Source organism: Hippichthys cyanospilos, chromosome 20, assembly GCF_059441005.1.
Source record: "Hippichthys cyanospilos isolate Australia breed blue-spotted pipefish chromosome 20, RoL_Hcya_1.0, whole genome shotgun sequence".
Lineage (NCBI taxonomy): Eukaryota > Metazoa > Chordata > Actinopteri > Syngnathiformes > Syngnathidae > Hippichthys > Hippichthys cyanospilos.
Window position 1 is genome coordinate 3,862,754 of NC_142388.1, and position 23,418 is coordinate 3,886,171.

Genomic DNA, 23,418 nt, shown 5'->3' on the forward strand with positions numbered 1-23,418 from the left:
CTCCCAAATGGGAAGTTATCAAGAGGCTGAACGCACGTTTTCCACCACCTGGAAGCTTTCTTTCAAATCACCGCCGACTCTATATGTGTTTCTTATCTTTTTCATTAGGGGAGAAGACAGTGTCATACATAACGTCTCTATAATCTCGTCCTGATAAAGCAGAGCCGCCCTCACAGTAGTCAAGACAAATTTCAGCATCAGCCACCTTGCGTTCATTTTTTTTTTCCCCGTTTCACAAACAACCTTTTTCCCCTTGATTGATTTTCTCTGCATTTTTATGGCAGAAAAGTGACTTTTATCTTGTCAGCAATATCGAATGTCAGCACAATGAAAAAAAAACGGAAATGATTAGAAAAAAAGAATTGAAAAAGCCATAAAATTCAAATAGAAAATAAAATAAAGTTCAAATGCACAATAATCATAATTTGCAGATGTGTGCACACCCTGACTGAATAAAATTTGATTAAAAATAACCCCCAAAAATATTTGAGGTCCATATAAATAATTAAACCAAACCTTTAATAAAACCTCCAAAATAGGGTCAATGTTGTTGTTTTCTTTAAACAACCCAAATTTTGCGGTTTTAAGCAAAATTGCTACTATGTGATATATAGGTCCTTCTCTGAAATCTCTGTTTTATGAATTTAAATGTTTGTGGTGTTGGTACTTAGTATCTATATCAATGACTTCTCAAAAAGTGCTCAAACTGATATCGTTCGCAAAAAAAGTGGTACCTAAAATGTCCTCTTTTGAGCATCGAAGAAATCTATTATCAAAATGAAATAACTTAATTATTAATACATATTTTTCCACAAAATAAATAATCAATATAAAATGTCAGACCTGTTCTAAAAAATAATAATTATATATAAATCTTTGTCCACAGAAAAATACTAGTCCTGTTTTGGGGTTGCAGTAGAGATCAAAACTAAGTCATTAAATTAATTATTAATAAATATTTGTCCCCAATAAAATAATCAACAAATGTGTTAGACCTCAAAAAGAATTAATTATAAATAAATATTTGTCCACATAAAAATATTCAACTTTTTGGATCATAGTAGAGATGCGTTCACAAAAATAAATCATTACCTTGACAGGTAACGAGCGGTGGCACGTGACAAGTTGGGTCGAACCATTCTAGTATGGGGGGGAAAATCTGACTTTTTACAATGATGAATACTACTGAACATAAAATTTGTTTTATGAGCTTATATTTTCCTGAAACAATTCAATAAATTATTTTTAATTGATTTCTGCATGTTTGTTACATTCAAGTCCTCGAGTACCCCCTAACCTTCCTTCAGGTTCCCCCAGGGGTTCTAGTACCCCCATTTGAGAACCGCTGCCTTAAAACACAGCCCGTCTAAAGGGGATTGACACAGTCTACTGAAAAATCGAAATTCCAATTTCAGATTATTCATCGCTATTGTAAATAAAAGCAACGAAAGCATTTTGCATGGGAACTTTTTTGTCGGGACAAAAGACTCCATAAATTTAACAAAGCGTTTATTTCTCAGTCAGTAAGTTTACACCGCATCCCGACTTTCCGTCTTCGCCAAGGTCGCGATTAATCTTGGTAATTGTCGTCTCTCCGATGCAGTCGTAGTGCTCCGGGGTGCGCTTAGGCACGCAGCTGTCCGCGTTAACTCCGAGAGCTCCTGGACCGTTAGCCGTTGCGCCCGTTTCTCCTGGATAGCCGCAGCGGGGAAATTGTTTTACGGGCTTGTTCTTGCGGCGGAAAATAAATCCCGAATGAGACCAACACCGGGGAGATTGTAAAAGCAAAGCACTATTACACATTATCACGCGCTATTATTCAAATGGATGAGTTTGGCCCTTTTGGATTCAAATGCGTTTCATATTTTATTCGTAATACCTGGGGACACGCGTTAACTACTTTCTCCCCCATCTTGTCTTATCGAATGCCCTGAAGTAGCTTATATGTGTTCAAATTTACACGTGATATTTTTTTATGCAATAAATTCAGGCGACACAGTTACGGCTTGGTCACAAAATCCCCCTCAATTTTTAACCTGCTTTTGTCATATATGTTATTACATTCCTTATTTAAAAATAATGTTTTTAAATGATGTTAATTATTGTTTTTTTTTTCATTATTTTTAAAAAAATAAACACATATATATATATATATATATATATATATATATATATATATATATATATATATATATATATATATATATATATAAAATGTATTTATTATTTATTTAAAAATAATATATATATATATATATATATATATATATATATATATATATATATATATATATATATATATATATATATATATATATGTGTATTTTTATTAATGTATTTATTATTTATTTTAAAATTATTTATATATATATATATATATATATATATATATATATATATATATATATATATATATATATATATATATATATATATATATATATATATATATATATATATATATCCCGCAAGGTGAGCCAAAGGGTAAAGTGCTGCCATGTGTACAGTATGGCAACATGTCATTATTATAAAAAGAAGTGCAGGTCAGCTGGCAGGAGTCTCAGGAATAATTGCCTCCTACATGGGCAAACATGGCTTTTCAAATATAATTGCGGTGTCGTTATTGTCCACCCTCACTATACTCTGCATGTTGACCTAGTTGTCAAATGAGTGGGAACAAGATACCATCAACATGACAACACTCCTGAAAGTCTCACAATAATAATACGGATCGGCAAAATGTCACTTTAGCTGCAATCTTTTCTTGCCGTAATAAGTTTGGATGTATTTTATTTCTGTATTTTCTTGCATTGTTTGGGGGTTAAATAATATATAGGGATGGGGGTGTGTGTTAAGTTTTTTTTTTTTCCCTGCATTCCCCGCCAAACGTTATAACAATGCCTCCAAATGAACCTAATATACCAAATAATGTTTGTACAAGAACAATTTGGAATGCTTTTATTTTGAAGTTTTTCCTGGAAGCATTGTTACTTAAGAGTTTTTTCTGAAATCGCGTTTTCAACTAAAAACAACTTAATGACAGACATTTTATTAGCTAGCTAGCTAGCCGCACGTGGGTGACCCCGAGAACACTCGGAAAACTTTTCAAAGGCAGTTTAATCGACGTAAATCAAAACAGACATCCTGACACGGTTGCAGTTGCTACTGATCACTTTTTCACATACTCGGCTGAGTCATATGCGTCTTCAGTTTGTCTGAGGTCACTTTGTTTCATCAGAAAAAAAATATGGTGTCTAAAATCCCATCATTGAAATTTGAGGTTAAAAAATTTTCATTTGTATGTATATTTCTTTTACGCCAAACATATAAAAGTATTTTTTATTTTTATCCAAGTACTAAAATACCCAATACAAGCAGCCCAACAGGAGAAATACAGGAGCCGCTTATTACTTTCAAATGTGGCATTTATTTTTGGTTGTTTTCCCGTTGAAATAATGAATAGTAAAAAAATTGGCGTATCAGACAAACTTATTTAATTACGCTAACACGAGCTGCATGCATTTTGTTAGACTAGCTCAGCTGTAGCTGAAAAATGAGCCTTTAGTAAAAGTGTCTATCTTGTTTATGTTTATGTCTTGTCCCATCCTTACAAATTAGCACCATAGAAAATCGCCATTATTTTCACGAAATGCTAAGGAAAATGGTATATTAAAATAGGTCAGTCTATTTTGGGGTAGAGGGAGTTTTCGTGTATCAAAAGTGGTATCGGTACTTGCTATCGGTGACTACGCAAGTATTCGAACTGGTATCGGTTTGGAAAAAAAAGCGGTATATTCTCATCTCTGGTAATATAGAAACTAATTTTTGAAGCTGCTCCATATCTCAAACGCCCCCAGAATGCCGCAGACGAGCAACGTGGAGGAGTGAAAATAGTGATTAGCCAGCAGCCCACAGCAGGTCACAACTATCGGCGCCAATGTATGCAGTTGTTTGTGTGCATTGGAGGCGGGCGGCGAGGAGATTCTATATTTGAACCTGAAGATATATGTATATTTGTTGACCCTCCCCCAAGAATGCTTTCGTGTGCCGTCTGCCTGCTGGTCAGCCGAGATAGTCGGTGTTGTTGACTTTTGGGGTGCGCGTGGGCAGCCGATGTGCACGGTCTTGTCTTGACCCTGCACGTGACCTTTATACAGCACACAGCCCGGCGGGTGCCAAACAAGCTTGTGTTAGCGAAGCGCTCACCATATCAGCGTTGGGATTAATTATTTTTGTGCTGTTTACGTAGCATTGATATTCTAAAATAAAATAAAGGTTTCTAGGCAGGTGACGTTATGTGTCCATTTTAGTGGACATTGGTTTTTGGGCTTTATCTTTGAATTCATTGGCGCTCCCCTACTAAGATCTAGTGTGCTCGATAGAGGACATCCTGGCTTTTTCAATCATGTCTCATGTCTTTGGGTGGGATACAATTAACATAACTGTCTTGCTGAGACAAAATGGACACAATAGTGGACACAAATGGACAGGCCAGTCCAATCCAATGCAATAGTCCAATGATTAATCGACAGCTCAACAGTTATCAAATTATTGACAGCTATTATTGATAATTGATTAATTGTCTCAACCTAAAATTGTCCGACTGGTTTAAATTTCAGCTTCTGCGCAGGAAATATTCTGTGATTTCTTTCGTCCTCTGAAAGCAAGTTTTATTACCCTTCTGTTGAACCAAAATAAGTCTTTTACAAACAACTTTATTCCAATATCAATGCTACCAGGACAGACAAATTAAAATAAGGTATTTATGTCATCATACACAAAATTAGACTTGATTACTAGTAGTTAAAATACCATTCATATATAACTTAATTTAATGAGGCAAAAATAATTTAATAAAGAGCTTGCATACAGAAAAGTAGAAAGTTTTTTGCTTCTAAAAAATATATTTTCATTTCCCAGTGTTATTATTAGACATTGTCATTAATAGTTTCTTATCTTTATATTTGCATAAAGCTCTACAGCATGTAAACCGATTTAACCGTCAACCGATTAATTAGTCCAAGTACAATTTTTTCTTTTTTTTTTTTTACACCCTTTTTTTTTTCACTAGCTTTTTCATTTTTAATATATGCCGCAGGCCAGTAAAAAATAAAGAGCAGTCCACAAATGGGCCTCTGGGCCATAGTTTGTACTCCTCTGCCTGACCTATACATTGTTATTGTTATACATCATTGGGAATCCAACCAAGGAGTGCCATTGACATCATTTGACGTTTTTTTTTTTTTTTTTTTTTTTTTTTTTTTTTGAGAATGCATGGAGAAGATTTTGGCCAAATTCGATAAACTAGGTGAATTATAATAATACAAAATAAAGAAAACGTTAAATATGATCATCCAGAATGATTTAAAAAATAAAAAGAGTTAATGAACAACTCGATCCAGATATCCTCCAAGGCGGAGACTAAATATCATCACGGTTAAATGTCCTGCAGTCAAAGCAAGCACGCAAACTGGCAGTGTCAGTTTTAGAGCGGCTATAGAGAATAGAGGGTCACGACCTTTTAAACATTCCGCCGCACTGACTCCAATTCATATCTGATGCCTCACAGTCACGCCGATGCCCAAAATGACGGCGACAGGACAGACACACTGGGAACAGCTGTGAAATTTCGTTCCAACCACCAACAGGCCTTCAGAATTTCGTATACTCACTGGACACTTTATTAGGTACACTAGTGGAGAAAATGAATTGGAAAAATCGATATCTGAAAAAAAATTTACAATTTTTGAACCCAAAGCTCTACCGCTATCACACAAAACGCCATCACACATTTAAAAAATGAAATGTTTTTCAACAATAATAAATACATTATAATGTACAAGCCAGGCTGTTACGCGGTCGGTAAAATGTTGCAAGGCTGCGGCCAGTGCATGTTTTCCTCTCGCCGCACCTTCTATTATCACACATAAACAAACATATGAAATAACAATGTGTTGAAACGGTTGCAGGTAAATGCTTGCTTTTACTTCTGCTTTCAAAAATACATTTTTTTTTCTCAATTGAGACATGTATTCATCTTGGTCTTTTCATATCACAAACTGACTTTTTTTTTAATCACGTATGGTACATGCAGCTAGCTGTTCAATTTCACAATCCATCCGACTGAAGGGAATCGCAAAGGCACAGCTAATCGGGTGAATAGTTGAATGTCTCTTCAAACCCGTTCTTTCCTTTAAAAGTGCTTCTGAGTTACAATCATTCATCACTATAATTTTAAATTGACAATGTTAAAAATATGATACTTGTAAAGCGCCTTTTCAGCGCCCAGACTGTAGTTGTCCTAACTACGACTCGGGGGCCATTTGCGGCCCGCTATGCTTTTTTCAGCTGTTGAAATATACAGTATGTATGCTGTTAGCTAGCTAGAGACTGACTAGCTTGCGATTAGCAAGCTTGTGTCTGCCTAGCTTGTGATTAGCTAGCCAGTGTCTGCCTCGCTTGCGATTAGCTAGCTAAAGTCTAGCTTTTAACGGTGTTAGTGAGGCTTCATGGTCTGGGGACAGTTTGCTACACTAAAGCCGTGTTGCATTGTGGGATGTGGTAGCCATTTTCCTGCTAGCTATACGATATAGCGATAGCAAACAGATGAGTGTATTGTTTGTAAAGGCTAAGACAGCAGAGCGATTTTGCTAGCAGACAGGCCTTGTTATTAATTCACCTTTATGTATGTTTTCTTTTTTTGTTCCATATTTTTTGGCACTTTCAGCACATTCCTGGCTGTAACATTTATTGTTTTTCCATTCATTTTAATGGAACACATTAGCTTAGCGGTTTGGTCACAGAATGGATTATAATCACAACCCGGAAGTTCCATATACAGTACCATTAAATAGCAAAAGCAGAGAAACTGATTATTTTGCTGTGGTTGCAGTTTTTTTTTTCAGTTTGGCCACCCTAAAATGGTGACCCCGCCCGTTCCATCGCGTCCATGCGAGGAACTCTTCAGACAACTGTTGATTGTTTGCTCTCAGCTGTTATAGCGTCCACGTTGGGGCCTTGGTTGACTGTTTTGGACTTGCGAGGCGTCTTCAGGAACGCTAAATGAGAGTCCCCGGCGCCACACGCATGTTTGTGGGCGGCGCCGCCGTCCGGGTCGGAGCGCAACGCCATCAGCTCGATCTCGTGCTTGGCGGCCGTCTCCAGAACCTGCTGCTTGTTGTAGAACAGCACAAAATTGTTGATGATGGGATGGATGGGCAGGGCGATGGCGATCACGCCGCACAGGAAGCTGATGGCGGCGTTGCAGCGGCCCAAGGTGGTCTTGGGGTACACGTCGCCGTAACCGACCGTCGTCATGGTGATCACGGCCCACCAGAAGGACTGCGGGATACTGGTGAATAACGTCTCCGGGTGGTTCTGCTCCACGGTGTAGCCCAGCGCTGAGAAGAGGAACACCCCCACGCCCATGTACATGAGGAGCAGGCCCAGCTCCTTCAGGCTGCTCTTCAGGGCACTGGTGAGAGTCTGGAGTCCCGACGAATGGCGAGCCAACTTGAAGATGCGGGCGATGCGCATGATGCGTAAGGCCTGAACCGCCTGCTGCACGTTGGCCAGCTCCATCACGCCGGCGCCCAGCGAGGTGAGGAGGAGCACCACGAAGAAAGGCATGATGGCCATGAAGTCCACCACGTTCATGAAGGCCAGCGCAAACTTGACCTTGTTCGGGGACGAGATCAGCCGCAGGACGTACTCGATGGTGAACCAGCCAATGCACACCGTCTCGATGAACTGAAACAACAAAAACGTGACATGATTGTTTTTGCATCCAAATCCCAAAGCTTCTCATTTTATTTAATGTTTTTTGCAACAGAATAGAAAAAGATTAGAACAAAAAAAATGGAAGAACAGTAAGAAAACAGTATGAATGTTTGGCTGGTATCAGCAGCTTCCTCGAGTACTCGATACAATAAATTAAAACATGTAACGACCTTATATCTGGTTTTAGTAGTCGCCTATTATACTCACAAGCATATATTCTTTATCCTATGCAATAAATCTTTGCTATTCCAGCACCATACAGGGAATTTCTTCGTTTGTTTGTATTATGCTGCCCCCAGTGGCCAAGTCACACCACAAAGTGATACAATTAATATATTATATATTTAAATGTATAGTATGATACACTTTACTGACTTATTTCAGAATAGCATCAGAAAAGCTTGTTTTTTTTCTTGTAAATATTTTGATGGCATTTACTTTAATTTTAAGTAGGAAAGATGATTTGGGAGTATTTTATGTTACTGTCCATCTTTTAATATAGTTTGAGACAAACAATAACAGCAAGAAATGCAAGTCAGTTTTTGAAGTTGCATTTATCAGCGTAACCTCCAAAGTAGGGTTCTCCGTGAGGTTCCCCTCCTCGTCCTCCACCTGCAGGTCTGGTATGGTGCTGACGCACATGACCACGGAGGAGATGAGGATGAAGAGGAAGGAGAGGATGGCGATGATGTGAGCTGGCACAGACGACTCGGGCTTCTCCATCAGCCTCCACGCACACGTCTGGAAGCGCTGCCAGGTACTGATGCTTGGGTCTCCCTCCCGGTCCACCAGGATGGTCCTCACCTTCTCAGCGATCTCCTCCAGCTCATCCTCCACTTCCTTCAAGTGGCTCTTGCAGCACTCATCCAGAAAATCCGAGTCAATTTTCCAGAAGTCCATCTCCTTCATGAAGCAGATGGGGCAGATGCCTCGCTTGACGTGGATCTCCCCGTAATAATAAAGCTCCGTGATGCACTTGAACGCATCCGGATCCCTGTCGAAATAGAACTCTGCCTTATCAGGGTCGTAGTCATCACACAGTGATGAAATGTCCTCCGTGGGCAAAGGGGACACACAGTTCAGCAGTTCGGCCAGACGGGTGTCCGGGAAGCGGTTGAGAACGTCCCGGCTAAACACCTGTTTCAGCCCCCCGATGTTGACCACGATCTCCGGCTCCTCGCTGGCTCCGGAGCCGCTCCGATACCGGCTCCTGTGGGGTCCCCACATTGTGTTGCGCTGGGGAGTGGGGTTTCCCAATATTGTCGTTTAGGTCAAGTACAAGATTTTATTGAATAAAAGAAATGAAAAGAAAGAAATTCTTAAGCAGAGAGTGAAGTGTCCTTGCTTCCACGCGCTGGCGTTTTGCAGATCTGAAAGTGGACAAAGTTGGATTTGAAGCGCAAGTAGAATCAAGCTCGAACTGATCGAACAAATCATTTCCGGTAAGGGAGTCAAATAAGAGTTTAGCTTTTATTTTTTAAATTTCGTTTCCGGTTAGAACAATTTTTAAACTCTTCCAACAAATGCAAACACTTCAATGTCTATTTTTCCACTGCACATGTCTTCCAAGAGTTCAAGGAGTTTTATTTTTAGCCAAACGATATTATTAATGGCAAGTGATTTGTACAAACTGCTACAATTACTAAAATAACATTTATTCCCAGGCTTTGTTGGTCGTTTGTCTCCATCTAGTGGCAAAAAAGTAATACATTTTGAACCCAGGCACATAAGTGGTTTGTATTTGTACTTATGGTTAAGGGAACTTTTAAATAAAAAGCCATTACACGCCATAACCAAATTAATGGTTTTAATTGGGTATTTTTGGAAATCAACTTCGCGGAGTTGCTCTGATGATAACGTTACTATTACACTTTTAATCCAGAAAGTATAAGTGGTGTGTCGGCTTTTGCCACGATTCCTTCGTCGTTCTAATAAAAACTAAATTTGCTTGTTCTTTTGTACAATGATAAAATAACTAATTATGACTCATCTTATCACTTTTGTTATGAACAAAACGCTTCCCCAAAAACCCTACACGGCGCTTTCCGATTGGTCGGCCACTCGGAAATGCCTGTCTCAACCAATCGGCGGTAATAGTTTGGTTGCATCGCTTGTATTCAGCCAATCGGCGTGGGCCACGGTGAATCTCCTCCACTGCTTTTTTGAGACTCCTATAGCAAGCGGCGCGGCGTAGTGTTTGCTGTTATAGAGAAGGCTTGGACGCATAAACAATGAAACGTTTACTTTCTGGTAAGTGGAATCCAATTTTAATATTAGGTCCTCAAAGTGCACTGTTTTAGCAATTTTACCTTAAGCGATTGTGGAATTTGGCTCATTACCTAGCTTGAATAACCTAACATCATTGGCAGGCCACTTTAATTCAATTGAAATGTACATTTTGACGCTTTCCCACACTAAGAACAATATTACGCCAATTCGGAATAAATCGTGTTTTAGATCAGCGACCTTGTTGGTTATTTGCAAATGTGATGGTTAGCTTGAGAGTAAGGATCGTGTTGTTTGGACTTGTGTGCAGGAGTGTTGCTGGGCTGCTCGCTGCTTGTCGGTGTTCAAGCATTTTATTCCCCCAGCGACGATGTGATCGAACTGAACCCGTCCAACTTTAACAGAGAGGTGATCCAGAGCGACAGTCTGTGGCTGATCGAGTTCTACGCCCCATGGTGAATACATTGACACATCTTATGTGGACCTAAGGCGGTGCCTAGGGGTACTCCGGCAACCAAATCAAAAGCGGAAGTCAACTATGATCATTTTCTGCTCATTCTTGATGTAAATTAGCACTGGTGGATAAAATATGGACATGCCTTGTCTTCATCAGGTGTGGCCACTGTCAAAGGTTGACACCAGACTGGAAGAAGGCAGCGACAGCCCTTAAGGTATAAATGAGCTTTTTACTACCAGTTGTGATGAACACATTTAACCTGTGTGCACACATTTTGCAAACGTTACATTTTTTCCTAAATTTCTAAATTCATTTAAAGGTGCAATAATTAAAGATATTTATTAATATTTTTTTTCTTCAACCTTTAATTGTTCAATGGCATCACAATTGTTCAATGGTCCAAAATTTAGACATTTTTGTCCTCAAAAGTTTGCACATCCAGCTGCAATCACATAAAAATGTCTGAATCGTCGCATATTAAAATCGTACGTTTTAGTCGTCTCCTGGAAATTTCAGCTCTACAAGTGTTTTTTCTTCCATTGATTTTACTATGATATCATAAATAAATCAAAGGAATTGCCATAATTTGTACCATAATACCACAAGGATTAAAACATCTAGCAGTTCATCTGCTTCAATTTATGGCGTGTGTTCTCTCTCAGGGTATTGTCAAAGTTGGCGCAGTGGATGCCGACCAGCACAAGTCTTTGGGAAGCCAGTATGGCATTTCCGGCTTTCCCACTATCAAGATTTTTGGCGCCAACAAGAACAACCCCGAGCAATATCAAGGTACTTGCGATAAAGTGTCTTTGTTCATACGGCCTCGGTGGAAAATATTTTCTTATTTTGAATTATCTTTATTCCTCAGGTGGGCGAACTAGCCAAGCAATCGTCGACGGCGCCATGAGCGCCCTCCGCGCCCTGGTCAAAGAACGACTTAGCGGCAAATCCGGCAGCTCGGGATATAGCAAACAGGTAGGATGAGAGTCAACGGTAAATAACGAAGCAGGGCTGAATGTGATTTTTTTATTTTTTTTTTAACCCCACCGGCAGAGTGGCGGAGACGGCGGCAGTCAAAAGGACGTGGTGGAGCTCACGGATGACAACTTTGACAAAATGGTGCTGGGCAGTGACGATGTGTGGATGGTGGAGTTCTTCGCTCCCTGGTGTGGACACTGCAAGAAGTGAGTTGGACTTGGACATGCTGTTCGATCATTTTAAGGAAAAATTCTACAGCCCTACTTAACAGTTAGTTACACCGTCCATTCTTAACTTGAGGCATTATGTTGAATTTTAGAAATTCCTTTGATTTATTTGTGATATTATAAGAGAATCAATGGGGAAAAATACACTATGGAGCTGAAATTTTCAGCAGATGATTAAAACATGTAAAATGCAACGATTATGATATTTCTATGTGATTGCAACTAGACGTGTGAGATTTTGTGTGCAAAAATAAGAATTGTCCAAATTTCGGACTATATAAAACCATTATCAATTTTTGAGATGCATTTTAATGGATTTATTACATTGATTTTCCCGCAATAGAGACCAGTTAATGTCTTAGTGTCATCATCACGTCGGACTACAAAGACAGACATAATGATTGTCTGCTAGAAAGCTGTTCAGTTGAAAAAAAATTATATATAAATATCTATCAAGCAGAATTCTGAAACCAATGAAGTTTGAGTTCATTGTACAGTATATTTAAGCGATCTAATGTGAAATATAACGTGACATTTTTTTGCAATCACCAGCCTGGAACCCGAATGGGCAGCTGCCGCTTCGGCTGTCAAGGAGCAGACAAAGGGCAAAGTTCGCCTGGGAGCCGTGGATGCAACAGTACATCAGGGCGTTTCCAGCCGCTATGGGGTGAGACAAATTGACAAAAAAAAAAAAAAAACGAATGGAAATGTTTGTAGCAGTTGAGTGAACTCATTTTTTTGGTTTTTATACATTTTTAAATTCATATTTTATGGATAGGAGCTAACATTGACTAATGTGAGCCAATGTATTGCTAACTGTGACCATTGGACGGCAGTGTTTCTACACTTATAACACAGCTTTTACCTGCATGCAAGTGTAACTGAAGAATGGAAGTCAATCCTTCACCCATATTTACATAGACCTAGCAAGGAGTGAAAATGCTAAATATACTGGCCCTCTACAGGTTTTATTTTCCGATAACTCTTGGCATTGAAAAAGTTCATAAAAAGAAGTTTGCAAATAGTTTTGTCAGAAACAAAGCGCTTGCTGAGTTGTGCCCATATTGTTCCTATAAATGTCAATGTATATTTTTAAGTCGGCCCGACTTGTATTACTAGTTCTCATAATCAAACGTGTTAACCACAAAGTAGTGCGGAATCATTGCTTTAACCGTCCATTTTGTTTTGTCTCAATGCAGATCCGAGGTTTTCCCACAATCAAAATCTTCCGTAAAGGGGAGGAGCCTGAGGACTACCAAGGGGGGCGTTCCCGCGGCGACATCATCGAGAGAGCCTTGGATCTCTTTTCGGATAACGCTCCAGCTCCTGAACTCCTTGAGGTTCGTTGATTGATGACTCATTTGACCGTCTCTAAACTTTTGACCGCACATGTCAGGAAGACTACGTTGTGGTTCGGGCTCATTCATCTGAGAAAATGTGTCTTTCAGATTCTTAACGAAGATGTCCTTAAGAAGACTTGTGAGGACAGTCAGTTGTGTGTCATTGGCATCCTCCCACACATTCTGGACACAGGTGAGCATGCACAATGTCCAGCCAACTGTAGTTTTCACAATTTTAACTCATTCAATGCCAGGGACGTATTTTCACGTTTTTTTTAATTAATTAATTTTTTTTTTTTTTTTTAAAGACTCCCATTCAATCCCAGATACTTAATAAAAGCCCTTGGACCGTTTCTTTGAACAGGTGCCGCTGGTCGAAACGGTTACCTGGACGTGATGGTCAAGATGGCCGACAAGTACAAGAAGAAGATGTGGGGGTAAGAGTGAAAGCTGCTTGTTTGGGACTCTGATCTTGAGTAAGAAGTGTCTTTGACTCCCTGCTTTTTTTTTCCACTTATCAGCTGGCTTTGGGCTGAGGCCGGCAGTCAAATGGAGCTGGAGGCCTCTCTGGGTATCGGCGGCTTCGGTTACCCCGCCATGGCCGCCATCAACGCGCGCAAGATGAAATTCGCTCTGCTCAGGGGCTCATTTAGTGAAACTGGGATTCACGAATTCCTCAGGTGAGCTCTGCACGCATCTTTGCCAAGTTAAAAGCAGGAAGTAACACGGGTCTTTGCTATTTTTTTTTCCAGGGAGCTTTCTGTTGGACGAGGCTCGACCGCCACATTGGCAGGCGGGACAATGCCAAAAATTCACTCCGTGGAACCATGGGATGGAAAAGATGGACAGGTGAGTTTAGGAAATTCCTGTGAAGAAACAATGGTTCCCTAATAGGGCTAAGGAGATTTTTAACACCAAAGTATCAATTACGATTTGGGTTATTTATCGAGATACAAAAAGCATTTAAAAAAAAAAAAAAACAGTAGGTGGCCATAAATTACTATAGGTTGTCAAAACAGAAGTTCAAAATGGCACCATCCCTTGGGATTTATTTGATTGCAAAGTTTACATTAGGGACGCGTACGATGCTTTTGAATGACATGGCAGCAACAGTTTGTCTTTTCAAATTAAGAGCAAATGAATTGGAACATGAAGCACCCTATTGCTAAATTGTGTTCTAGCGGCGCCTTTGCAAGACATTCTGTCTTTAGAAGTTTCATACTTATTACTGATGCACAATATTCCATCAGATCCAAAAAGATGTTACACAAACTATCCTCTGAAGTTGCTGAATAAACTACGCCTCATGATACCTTAAAGTTTATTTATTCAAGCACGAATGGTGTAGCACTCTACTGCCTCTACCCAATCCAAAAATATTGGCTGTTATTTGTGTACTTGGCTGAAAATAAATATTTCACGGGGGGTACATCTTGAAAAAAATTCAGACAATTTCTAAAACAGCATATGTGTGTGGTACTTCATGGAGCATTTGAGATGTTAACAGCTTCTGCAATTGTTTTTAAATGCCGTGGCAGGAATAGTGCATTTCTTTTCAAATTACGCAAAAATTAATTGGAACATGAAACAATTGTTAAATTGTGTAAAAATAAAAAAAAATAATGTTCTCTCGCCGCCAGCTTCCCGAGGAAGAGGAATACGACCTCAGTGACGTGGATCTGGATGATGACTTTGACAAGAAGATTGAGTTATGAGGCTCCCAATGAAAATAGGGAACAAATAGGAGGGGACTGGGAATTGATCCAGGCGGGTTCGCTTGGATGTGGTCCGGTCCTGTGCGAGCCACCTCCCCTTCTCCTGTGGATGAATGGAAGGCCCGGTCGGTCGCAGTTACTGAAATACTCCAGAGGGGATGCCCGAAATTTCATCTTTGGTTAAGTCATGCGTCAATCACATAAATACCTGAACGTTTCAACATATTTAAAACAAGATTTTTTTTTTCCTTCTTCATTCATTTCCCGCATTTTAAACATGGACTCAAATAACACCGATCAAACCCCTCACACGGCATCATATTTCTTTTTCTCAGTTTGCAATTTAATGGGTGCAAAATGTTGGAGGGAAGGGGGGGGGGGATCTTGTGTAGATTTTTATTACACAAACTTTATTTCAATTGTGTGAAAACATTTGTTACAATAATAAAACAATAAAAACAGCCACGGTCTCTCTATTTAAAGTCACTACATAAGATGCATTATATCACAAAGTGCATGCAATACTAAAAGGCAGATACGTCTTTTGTGTACAAGAGCCATCGAGCATTCCTGAGCAACGGATTTGAAAATGGTGGTGTTAAGCTTGAGTCCTAATACTTGCCATGTTTGGAATCCAGTCTTTAAATATATGATATGGCACTTAACTCTGGGAGGACAAGTCCTTCATTTCAAAGCAAGAGAAAGAGCAACAATCCACAGAAATAAAAACACATAATTATGAAAAGCAGAGTTTCCAAAACAAGGGTCTGGTCACAAAATGGGTGAGGGGGGGGGTCACACTGCCAGCTTAGTTACTTTTTTGTTTTTTTTTTGTGAATGACCGACTAAAAATAACTTTGACGTGTATAGCCGTCCATGGCAGTGAATGAGCACGTTCAATGACTTCTTGTCTGGTTTTCCCTCCACATTATATGTAGATGCCAGTGCACGGATTATTTTAGCAGAGGAAACGTTTCTAATGTTACGGTTTGGAAACCCTGATGTAAACAATATGGTGGAGTGTTGTAACACGCTTAGGAGCGCATGCTTTTTGCCTCAGAACTGACGAGAGGTTCCCTGATCGGACTGCAGCAGTCGGACGATGGACGGGTCGCTCTTGGCACCTTTGATGAACTCCTCCAAGGACAAACGACCTGCTCACAATGCACAAAAAGCATTTTGAGTCCAGATCTGGCTTGAGTCAAAAGTTGGCCAACAGGGGGCGTTGTTTGCTTAGCATCATTCAGGTACAACAACTTTTTTCCTACTAGTATTACCGTAATTCCCCAAATATAAAATGTGCTTTTTTTCCCCCCCAAAAAACGAAGGCCAGAAATATGGATGCGTCCTCTATTAAATGGTAACTTAAAAATGATTTTTTTTTTTACTCGACACCATTCAAGGAAGATTGACCTGTCAATAATATGCCATAAACCGAATTTTGACGCATCTTACTAAAATAATTAACAGGACAAGCTAGACAGCGGACGTCTATTGGCTGAGGTTGTTTTGAATGAATAAATCGCTTACACTTTGTTGAGCGTTCAGTAACCCATGGGCACATTGCAGTGGTGATTGACTCTTAGCCAGGAAATCCAAGTTTGACAGTAAGAAATGTCAAAAATCCATTCTCTTGTAAATTGGGCATAGCAAAACCTTGATTTTTACTTTTCTGGAAAAAAACCCCCTCAGTCTTATGTTATCTATTTCTGAAAAATTACTTAGGAGAGAGACGTGTTCCTGAATCGTGGCGTGCGTATGCTCCCTATTGTAAGTGATTCATATTTTTTAGTGTAGTTTCAAAGGCGCACATTGAGCATACAATGCTCTTTGGTGTCCCTAGTGGACATGTTTGCATATTACGGTCTAGTGACAAGGGAACACACATTAAGGTGTGTGAAGGTCCAGCAAAAAAATACCCACCTCTGCAAAAAAAAAAAAAAATCCACGAGAAGGCACGCGTCACTCACTATCATCTCTTACCGTCATTATCGATGTCCATCTGTCTGAAGATCTTATCCGTGCGTTTCTCCGGCGTGGATTCATCCTCGGGCATCTTCATCACCGAAGACACCATCTTGTAAATGGCCTACGAAATGAGAATTAGTCTGTGGTTTTTCTCAGAAGTGAGAACCTGAACTATTGAATCTTTTGTAAATAATGGAAAAGGTCTCCCGGCTTGGCTGAGGACCAAAAAGAAGAGAAACAAAAAGCCCTGATGCATTTCTATGGGCCAACACAACAGGCTGAAGGCAATATTGACGCGACCCCGCTGGCAGCTCGGCGCTCCACGCCGGAGGAGTAAATATAACCGCGGAAAAGGGCAACCGCGACGATGGCAGGAGAAAACCAGAAATATGATTTGAAAGTTCAAACTTGGTTAGATGAGACTGCTGGTGGATTTTGGAGCGGTGACATTTTTCTGCATTTTTTTGCATGTTTTTGTCAGGGCTGATACCAATTATTGTTTTTTTTTTTCTTTAAACTGTCATTCCTAAAAAAAAAAAAAAAAAAATGGTGTGATGTTATGATTCATTGATGAACCAAAGACCTTAATATAATCATCTCAATTATTCATTCCGCTTTGAAACTTTTTTGAGGGAAATAATACATATTTTGTGTTTGTTCTTAAAAAAAAAAAATCAATGGTTGTAGTAAAACAAATTGCATAAATAAGACAAAAAAACGACAGTAACTCTATATCTATGTTAGATTTGATATTTAATGTGTTAAAAGAAAAAAAAATCAAATTTATTATGTACTCATCGTGTTCTGAAAATAAAAATGCATAAAATTTAGTTGTTATGACTTACGAACGTACCAAATATATATATACCACGCTACCTTCAAATGTACATATATAATATAAATACTTTCCTGAGATAACAGTTTTAAATAGCTCTTGAATTTTTTTATTATTTTTTATAATTTTTTTTTATTTGATTTTTTATTATAATAATATTGAATATTGACCTAAATGGTCTAGCCCTAATATATATATATATATATATATATATATATATATATATATATATATATATATATATATATATATATACACACACACAATTTATATACACAATTTTTTGAAGCCATGTTGTCTCACCTGGACTATTTCTAGCATCTCGGCGCGACTGATGTAGCCATTTCCATCCAGGTCGTACATGCTGAAGGCCCAGCGTAATTTTTGTTCCAGCCCGCCGCGCGAAGTGACGCTGAGGGCGATGATGAACTCCCTGAAGTCGATGGTGGCGTCGCCGTTGGTGTCGAAGGTGCGGAAAACGTGCTCGGCGAACTTGGAGGCGTCTCCGTAGGGGAAAAAGTTAGCGTAGATCTTCTTGAACTCCTCCACCGTCAGGTGGCCGGTGGGGCAGTCCTTGAGGAAGCCGCGGTACCACTCCTGCAGCTCGTGGTCAGTGAACTCCGTGTTCTCTCGCAAATCGTTTAGGACCTCAGGCCGGAGCTTACTGTTCTGTTTTCCCATGATGCAATGCTCCCAGGAGCAGGGTAATAACCTGGGTCGCTGATTTGTTTCTGCGGTGACCCTGGAAGCTCTCCGCGCTCCCGCTGCTTTGGTTTTGGACAGCTTCTCAGTTCTCTTCTCTCCTGCAGCAAACCATCAAATCTCTCATGATTGTAATATTAAAATTAGGCACTTTTCTCACACCAATACCAATACAGGTGTTTACTCAAGTGCTCACCAATATTGAGTTACATGTGGTACTGTTGGTATATAACATTTTTTTTAACACAGGTCCAAAAAATTGTGACTTTGTGTCGTAAATGATGAGTTGCCGATGTGTGGAAAGGACCGCAATACAGCGCCATCTATTGACGAGGAGGACTTATTCAATATTAGATGTTTTCTGCCTTTTGTATCGGCGACAGGTATCGGCGGCCTCCAAGATACCTTAGTATAGCTTATATATTATATTATATGTGTATATTTATTTATTTATTAACGTATATGTGAAAAATTGAGGCCTCTTGGAGGTTTCTGATACCAGTCACTGATAGTAAGGGCAGAAAACCTCTGATATTGAACAAGTCCTCCTCGCCAGTAGTTGGGTCATTTCCTCAGATTTTTTTTTCTCAAAAAAGAAGAATGTGCTTTGCACAATAATATCAATGTACAGACCCTTGCCATTACTAATTCCCCGCCGCCATACGCAGCACGGTCCACTTTTTTCAGTGGCCTCTCGGCCTAATGAGTTTGTTTCTCATGGTCTGGTTGCTGTGTGTGTCCCGAAGGCTGCAATGCAGGCCAGATTTATTCACAAGCCCACTTCATTCGATTTGCCATATGTGCCAAAACAACAAACCATTTTTCTTTTCTTTTTTTTTAGGGTAATGCATGACTTCAAAGAATTGAGCGAATAAAAAGTGACTCATGCTGTGATTTAATTGCATGCATGAATATGGATGGCGATGACAAGCCCAACATACGGCATGATAACGTGTAAATAGAACAAATGATGTGAATGATTTTATTAAGGGAGCGGAACAAATGAGGGTTGTCCTTGTTTTCATCCTCTTAGCTGCTTCCTCCGTTCTAAAACATGCAGAGCCTTAAAAGCCGCTTGTGTCATATACTTGAATAAACACAACACGAACCAAACATGAATTTAAACAAAAAACCTGTAGTTTATTTTTGTCTACTGTATTACGTTGATGATTTGAATTCGTCAATCGTTAAGCCCGTTTACTGCGCTGAGCAATTGAAAGATGCAATACCTACATTGACCACAAGATGACAGGCGTTGCTCACTAGCGCCTTCCACCCTGAGCGAAGAAGAGTCTGTCATTGCCTTTATATCGAAAAAGTGGTGATTTTTTTTTTCCTCCAACACCGTTGACAGTTTGAAGTGCACGAAGAGATTGTATATATGTGTGCACCAAAAATATTGATATATTCATCGCTTAATAGTGTTACAAATGCAAATGGGGACTTAATTGGACAAGAATGGACGTTTTTAGGAGCAACTTTATTCATGAAGGTGAGTGAGCAAGCCCACTAATTGGAAGATTTGAATAATTTTACAGAGATATTCATTGTAAGCTTCTTTTTATGAAAAACGTGCATAAATTAATAATTGTAGTTAATATTGGTATGCTGTTCAGCAGTTTGTTGCAATTTCTGGTTATTTTTTGTGGTCAAGCAGTGGATCTTTTCTTGAAACGATAGTTTCTGTCTGTCCAAAGTTTATGCAGCATAAGTGATTTTTTTCCCCCTGTCATTCAGGGTTACAGGAAATTAGATACATAGCCCAAAGAAAACAAATACACTTATTTCAGTTGACCTTTTGGGCCAAAAACTGATCATTTTTGTCAGGGTGCCGGAGCACCATCCTCCTAAAGATAATCACCACTCTGAGAAGCTAGTGGTGCTAGTGCAGATGTTCTGCAAAGCGTTGCCCAAGTGTAATTAGTTTTTCACAATGTGATGGCTCACTATAATATTAAATATACATTTTATGTTGAACGCTTTCATCTAACCTTTATAAATAGCCAAACATTTAAAAGCAACCTCTCATTCTATTTAATTGGATGGAAATCAAACAAAACGCGAATTCCATGCCGCTGTACTGTGGCGTGTGTGTGTGTGTATGTGTGTTAGTAATGAAAACAACATAAACTGGGTTGGAAGCCAATTGCTTTAAAAAAAAAAAAAAAGAGCTCTGGCATTACTTCTCGCTTTGTGCTTTTCGCTGAACTACTGCGGAGAACATCATGCACTGGCTCAGGATGAGGTCCCCTGACACACCAGTTGCCAAGGCAACCCAATAGTGGTGCTAAAGCAAGGAAAAAAGGGAGGCAATGCAATTGTCAATCTGAGGCAGGACAGATGATACATGACTTACAGTATCTCGCTTTCGTGTGATTATGCAACCAAAAAATCTTTTAAGCTTGACTGAGCACTGCTTAAAAACATCAGGTTCTCCTCGAAAAAGCGCGGATCAATTTTCTAGCAACTTCTTAAACTGGGATTCTACATAGCGGAAAAATCCATTCATTTTTTATCCATTTCCGGGGGCGGCTATTTTTTGTTGTTATCGACTGAAAATGACATCACGATGCAAGCTTGCAAATGTCACATGACCAAAACCTGAAAACAAGTAATCCTGAAGTGTCCTTACCTGAATTGTTTTATTCTTTTTGTGATAACATAGCCTGATTTATAGTTGACCTCATTAAACGTATATCATATTGATTATGTGCCCGTTTTGCTAACGGTTTAACTGTTAGCGCCAAGCTAAGCTATATCCTTGCTAGTGCATGTCTACTTGCGATATTTCCCTCAATATTTTTTTATTATTTTTGTGATTACATAGCCTGCTTTATAGTTGAACACATTAAACGTATATCATGTCGAATATGAATATTTGAATATTTGCTAATGTTTTAACTGTCAGCTCTAAGCCAACACTTTGCTAGTGCAAGTGTCTAAGCTAAGCTAACGCCATGCTAATGCACACAAAGACAGTTGCAACAAATGAACGGGTGTACATTTTATATAAATATAAAATATAACTTGAATTCATCATGACAAATTTGGCACAAAAGCATTCTTTAAATGTTTTAATGATAATAACAATAAACATACAGTGTCTTTAGTTATCCAATACGATATTGTAGCCCATATAGTAGTGCAGTGTGATACCGATATCGATACAATATGATATACGCGCTTCTATTTATTTATTTTTGCGTGTTTTATAACATTTTGCGTGTTTTATAACATATTTTATAACATAAAGTATGGAGGTAGACCCAAATACTCAGGTTTGTTTTTTTGTTTTTTGTTTTTTTTTGGGGGGGGGGTCAAATCCCCCCCCCCCCCCCCCCGGAGACATGTTTCAACTGACCCAGACTACAGGGTCAATTTTAACATTTCACTCCTTGTATTTGAGATTACATCATGCATTTTTTGTTTGCCTTTCTCCGGCATTTTCCATGCCGTTTATTAATAGACACTTGAGGCTCGTTTGCATAGCAGTTTGAACACAAAATAGCTCAAAGTTGAAAACAAAAAAAAACATAAGAAAATGTTAGCATTGTCCCTGTGGCCTCCCCTACTGTGCTGAATTATACAGCTGGATGGAAAATCTCACGTAGGTGCAATGTGTGGGTGGACTAATGCCGTTGTGATTGTGTATTTTTTCCCAGTTATGTCACGTTTTCGCTGTTGTTTAAAAATCACAATTACAGAAAAGCAAATGTTTTGATTTCCATCATTATAACTTCACAACGTGTAGTCGTCCTCTGTTCTTATTTACTTTAATGACATTTAATGCGTATGAAAGTTTTTTTTTAAATGATGCTTCAACACTAGTGAAATGGACAAAAAATAACATTTTCAATGAGTTGATGATGCGTGATCATGGTTTCACTTCGTTTTCCGCTAACTAAGTGTAACATCGTGCAGCAATGTGAATTTGAAATGAAATCATTAGGCTAAATTCACTCACATCCTTGACAGAAAAAAAGAATGTGATGCAGTCTCGTCTTAAATGGGTGTAACCCCCAAACTACCATTGTGTCTTGAGGGAAAACTGGCACGACAGGCGAATGCAGACTTTAAGACTTTACGGCCCAAGAACTTTCTAATTCAAAAAGAAAAATATAAATAAAATTACCTGCGAGGGTCGGATTCGAGAGTTTACAGTTAAAAAGTCCGCTTTGGTCGCTCCACTTTTTTTTGGTCGTCTTCAGCGGATCAGAATGTGGCACCAAACTTCAGCGTCTTCCGATGAGCGAACCAACGCGGAAGAAATAAAGCAAGATTTTTTTTTGTAAAAGCAAAATTGTTGTGTACTAACAGTTGTTTGTTTTACAACAGGCTGCCGGCGATGCTTATATGCTAGAACGGCTGCTGGAAGATGTGGCACGATCTCGATTTCCATCCGACTCGACCAAAAAACAACAATGGGGTTTGCTTTTTGTTTTTGACACGGATACGCGTTTTTTCTGCAATTTTGTGTGAACTAAATATATATATTTGAATTACAGTATTCACTCGAAATGCTTTGAGTGAACGTTGTGAGTTTTTGATTTTTTTCTGCCGATGCTGTGACTTGTTTGTGTGTCTCACCCCCCCCTTTGCGCGGAATGGATCGTTCCACTCTTTCCCTGCTGCTTCCATCGGAGAAAAAGTCGCAGCGTCCGGTGGAAAAATTATCTCCGTCGACTATTATTAGCTCCCTATCTAAAATACATGTCTGAGAAGAAAAATATTAGAAAACTAAGACTGAAGAAGAACGTTATTATAACGCAAGTCTTTATTTTTCACCAGTTGAATAAAACCAATCAATCAGTTGCCCTGTTGAAAAAGCTTTTAAATCCATTTCCCCAAATATTTTAAGACTGAATTGTTTGGTGTTTTTAACCATGAACATGTGACTGTCCCTTCACTTGTGCAGGTTAGTCACTTCAGGAAGTGTGGTGTGTATGTCAGCATTTTGGTCAGTGGATCAATAATTAACTGTGTGCGTGCGTGCAAGTGTGCGTGTGTGTGAGTCTGCGTGCGCGTGTGCATGCGTGTGTGTGTGTCTGAAGCCTGACACCTGTTCCCATGAGCATATTGCACGTTTATCACTCTACCTGAAGGCAGGGAAGGCGCTACAGTTAAATGATATTAAGTGATTCCCAAGAGAGACACATTTGTGTGCCAAGATTTCCCTTAATTTGGTCCGAAC

At 39.2% G+C, this 23,418-nt stretch overlaps 3 protein-coding genes across 3 annotated transcripts; 1 reads left to right on the forward strand and 2 right to left on the reverse strand.

Moving 5' to 3' along the window:
- Positions 1-5,658: 5,658 nt before the first annotated feature.
- On the reverse strand, positions 5,659-9,181 carry LOC148406994 (voltage-gated potassium channel regulatory subunit KCNF1-like). The gene is made up of 2 exons (XM_088402703.1): positions 8,347-9,181; positions 5,659-7,749 (listed from the first exon to the last, which is right to left on the reverse strand). The coding sequence occupies exons 1-2, from the start codon at positions 9,004-9,006 to the stop codon at positions 6,964-6,966; spliced, it is 1,446 nt and encodes a 481-aa protein (XP_088258829.1). The 5' UTR covers positions 9,007-9,181; the 3' UTR covers positions 5,659-6,963.
- A 699-nt stretch (positions 9,182-9,880) lies between these two features.
- pdia6 (protein disulfide isomerase family A, member 6) lies at positions 9,881-15,103 on the forward strand. Its single transcript, XM_088403295.1, has 13 exons — positions 9,881-10,029; positions 10,316-10,460; positions 10,619-10,676; positions 11,125-11,251; positions 11,331-11,437; positions 11,516-11,646; positions 12,220-12,334; positions 12,867-13,007; positions 13,116-13,200; positions 13,372-13,444; positions 13,529-13,687; positions 13,760-13,856; positions 14,648-15,103. Exons 1-13 carry the CDS (start codon positions 10,011-10,013, stop codon positions 14,720-14,722), a joined length of 1,332 nt encoding a protein of 443 aa, XP_088259421.1. The 5' UTR covers positions 9,881-10,010; the 3' UTR covers positions 14,723-15,103.
- Position 15,104: 1 nt separating this feature from the next.
- On the reverse strand, positions 15,105-22,613 carry hpcal1 (hippocalcin-like 1). The gene is made up of 4 exons (XM_088403296.1): positions 22,360-22,613; positions 17,829-18,328; positions 16,706-16,811; positions 15,105-15,876 (listed from the first exon to the last, which is right to left on the reverse strand). Exons 2-4 carry the CDS (start codon positions 18,204-18,206, stop codon positions 15,779-15,781), a joined length of 582 nt encoding a protein of 193 aa, XP_088259422.1. The 5' UTR covers positions 18,207-18,328; positions 22,360-22,613; the 3' UTR covers positions 15,105-15,778.
- Between the last annotated feature and the right edge of the window lie 805 nt (positions 22,614-23,418).

What these genes read in the sequence shown, in the direction of transcription:
- LOC148406994 (XM_088402703.1), bottom strand. Translation starts at nt 9,006, where the DNA reads ATGTGGGGACCCCACAGGAGCCGGTATCGGAGCGGCTCCGGAGCCAGC. An exon ending in CGGAGAACCCTACTTTGGAG is followed by an intron (nt 7,750 to 8,346) that starts GTTACGCTGATA and finishes TTGTTGTTTCAG; the next exon opens with TTCATCGAGACGGTGTGCAT.
- pdia6 (XM_088403295.1), top strand. An exon ending in TGGTGTGGACACTGCAAGAA is followed by an intron (nt 11,647 to 12,219) that starts GTGAGTTGGACT and finishes TGCAATCACCAG; the next exon opens with CCTGGAACCCGAATGGGCAG. An exon ending in CCCACACATTCTGGACACAG is followed by an intron (nt 13,201 to 13,371) that starts GTGAGCATGCAC and finishes TTCTTTGAACAG; the next exon opens with GTGCCGCTGGTCGAAACGGT.
- hpcal1 (XM_088403296.1), bottom strand. Translation starts at nt 18,206, where the DNA reads ATGGGAAAACAGAACAGTAAGCTCCGGCCTGAGGTCCTAAACGATTTG. An exon ending in AGATGCTAGAAATAGTCCAG is followed by an intron (nt 16,812 to 17,828) that starts GTGAGACAACAT and finishes CTCATTTCGTAG; the next exon opens with GCCATTTACAAGATGGTGTC. An exon ending in GATGGACATCGATAATGACG is followed by an intron (nt 15,877 to 16,705) that starts GTAAGAGATGAT and finishes CATTGTGAGCAG; the next exon opens with GTCGTTTGTCCTTGGAGGAG.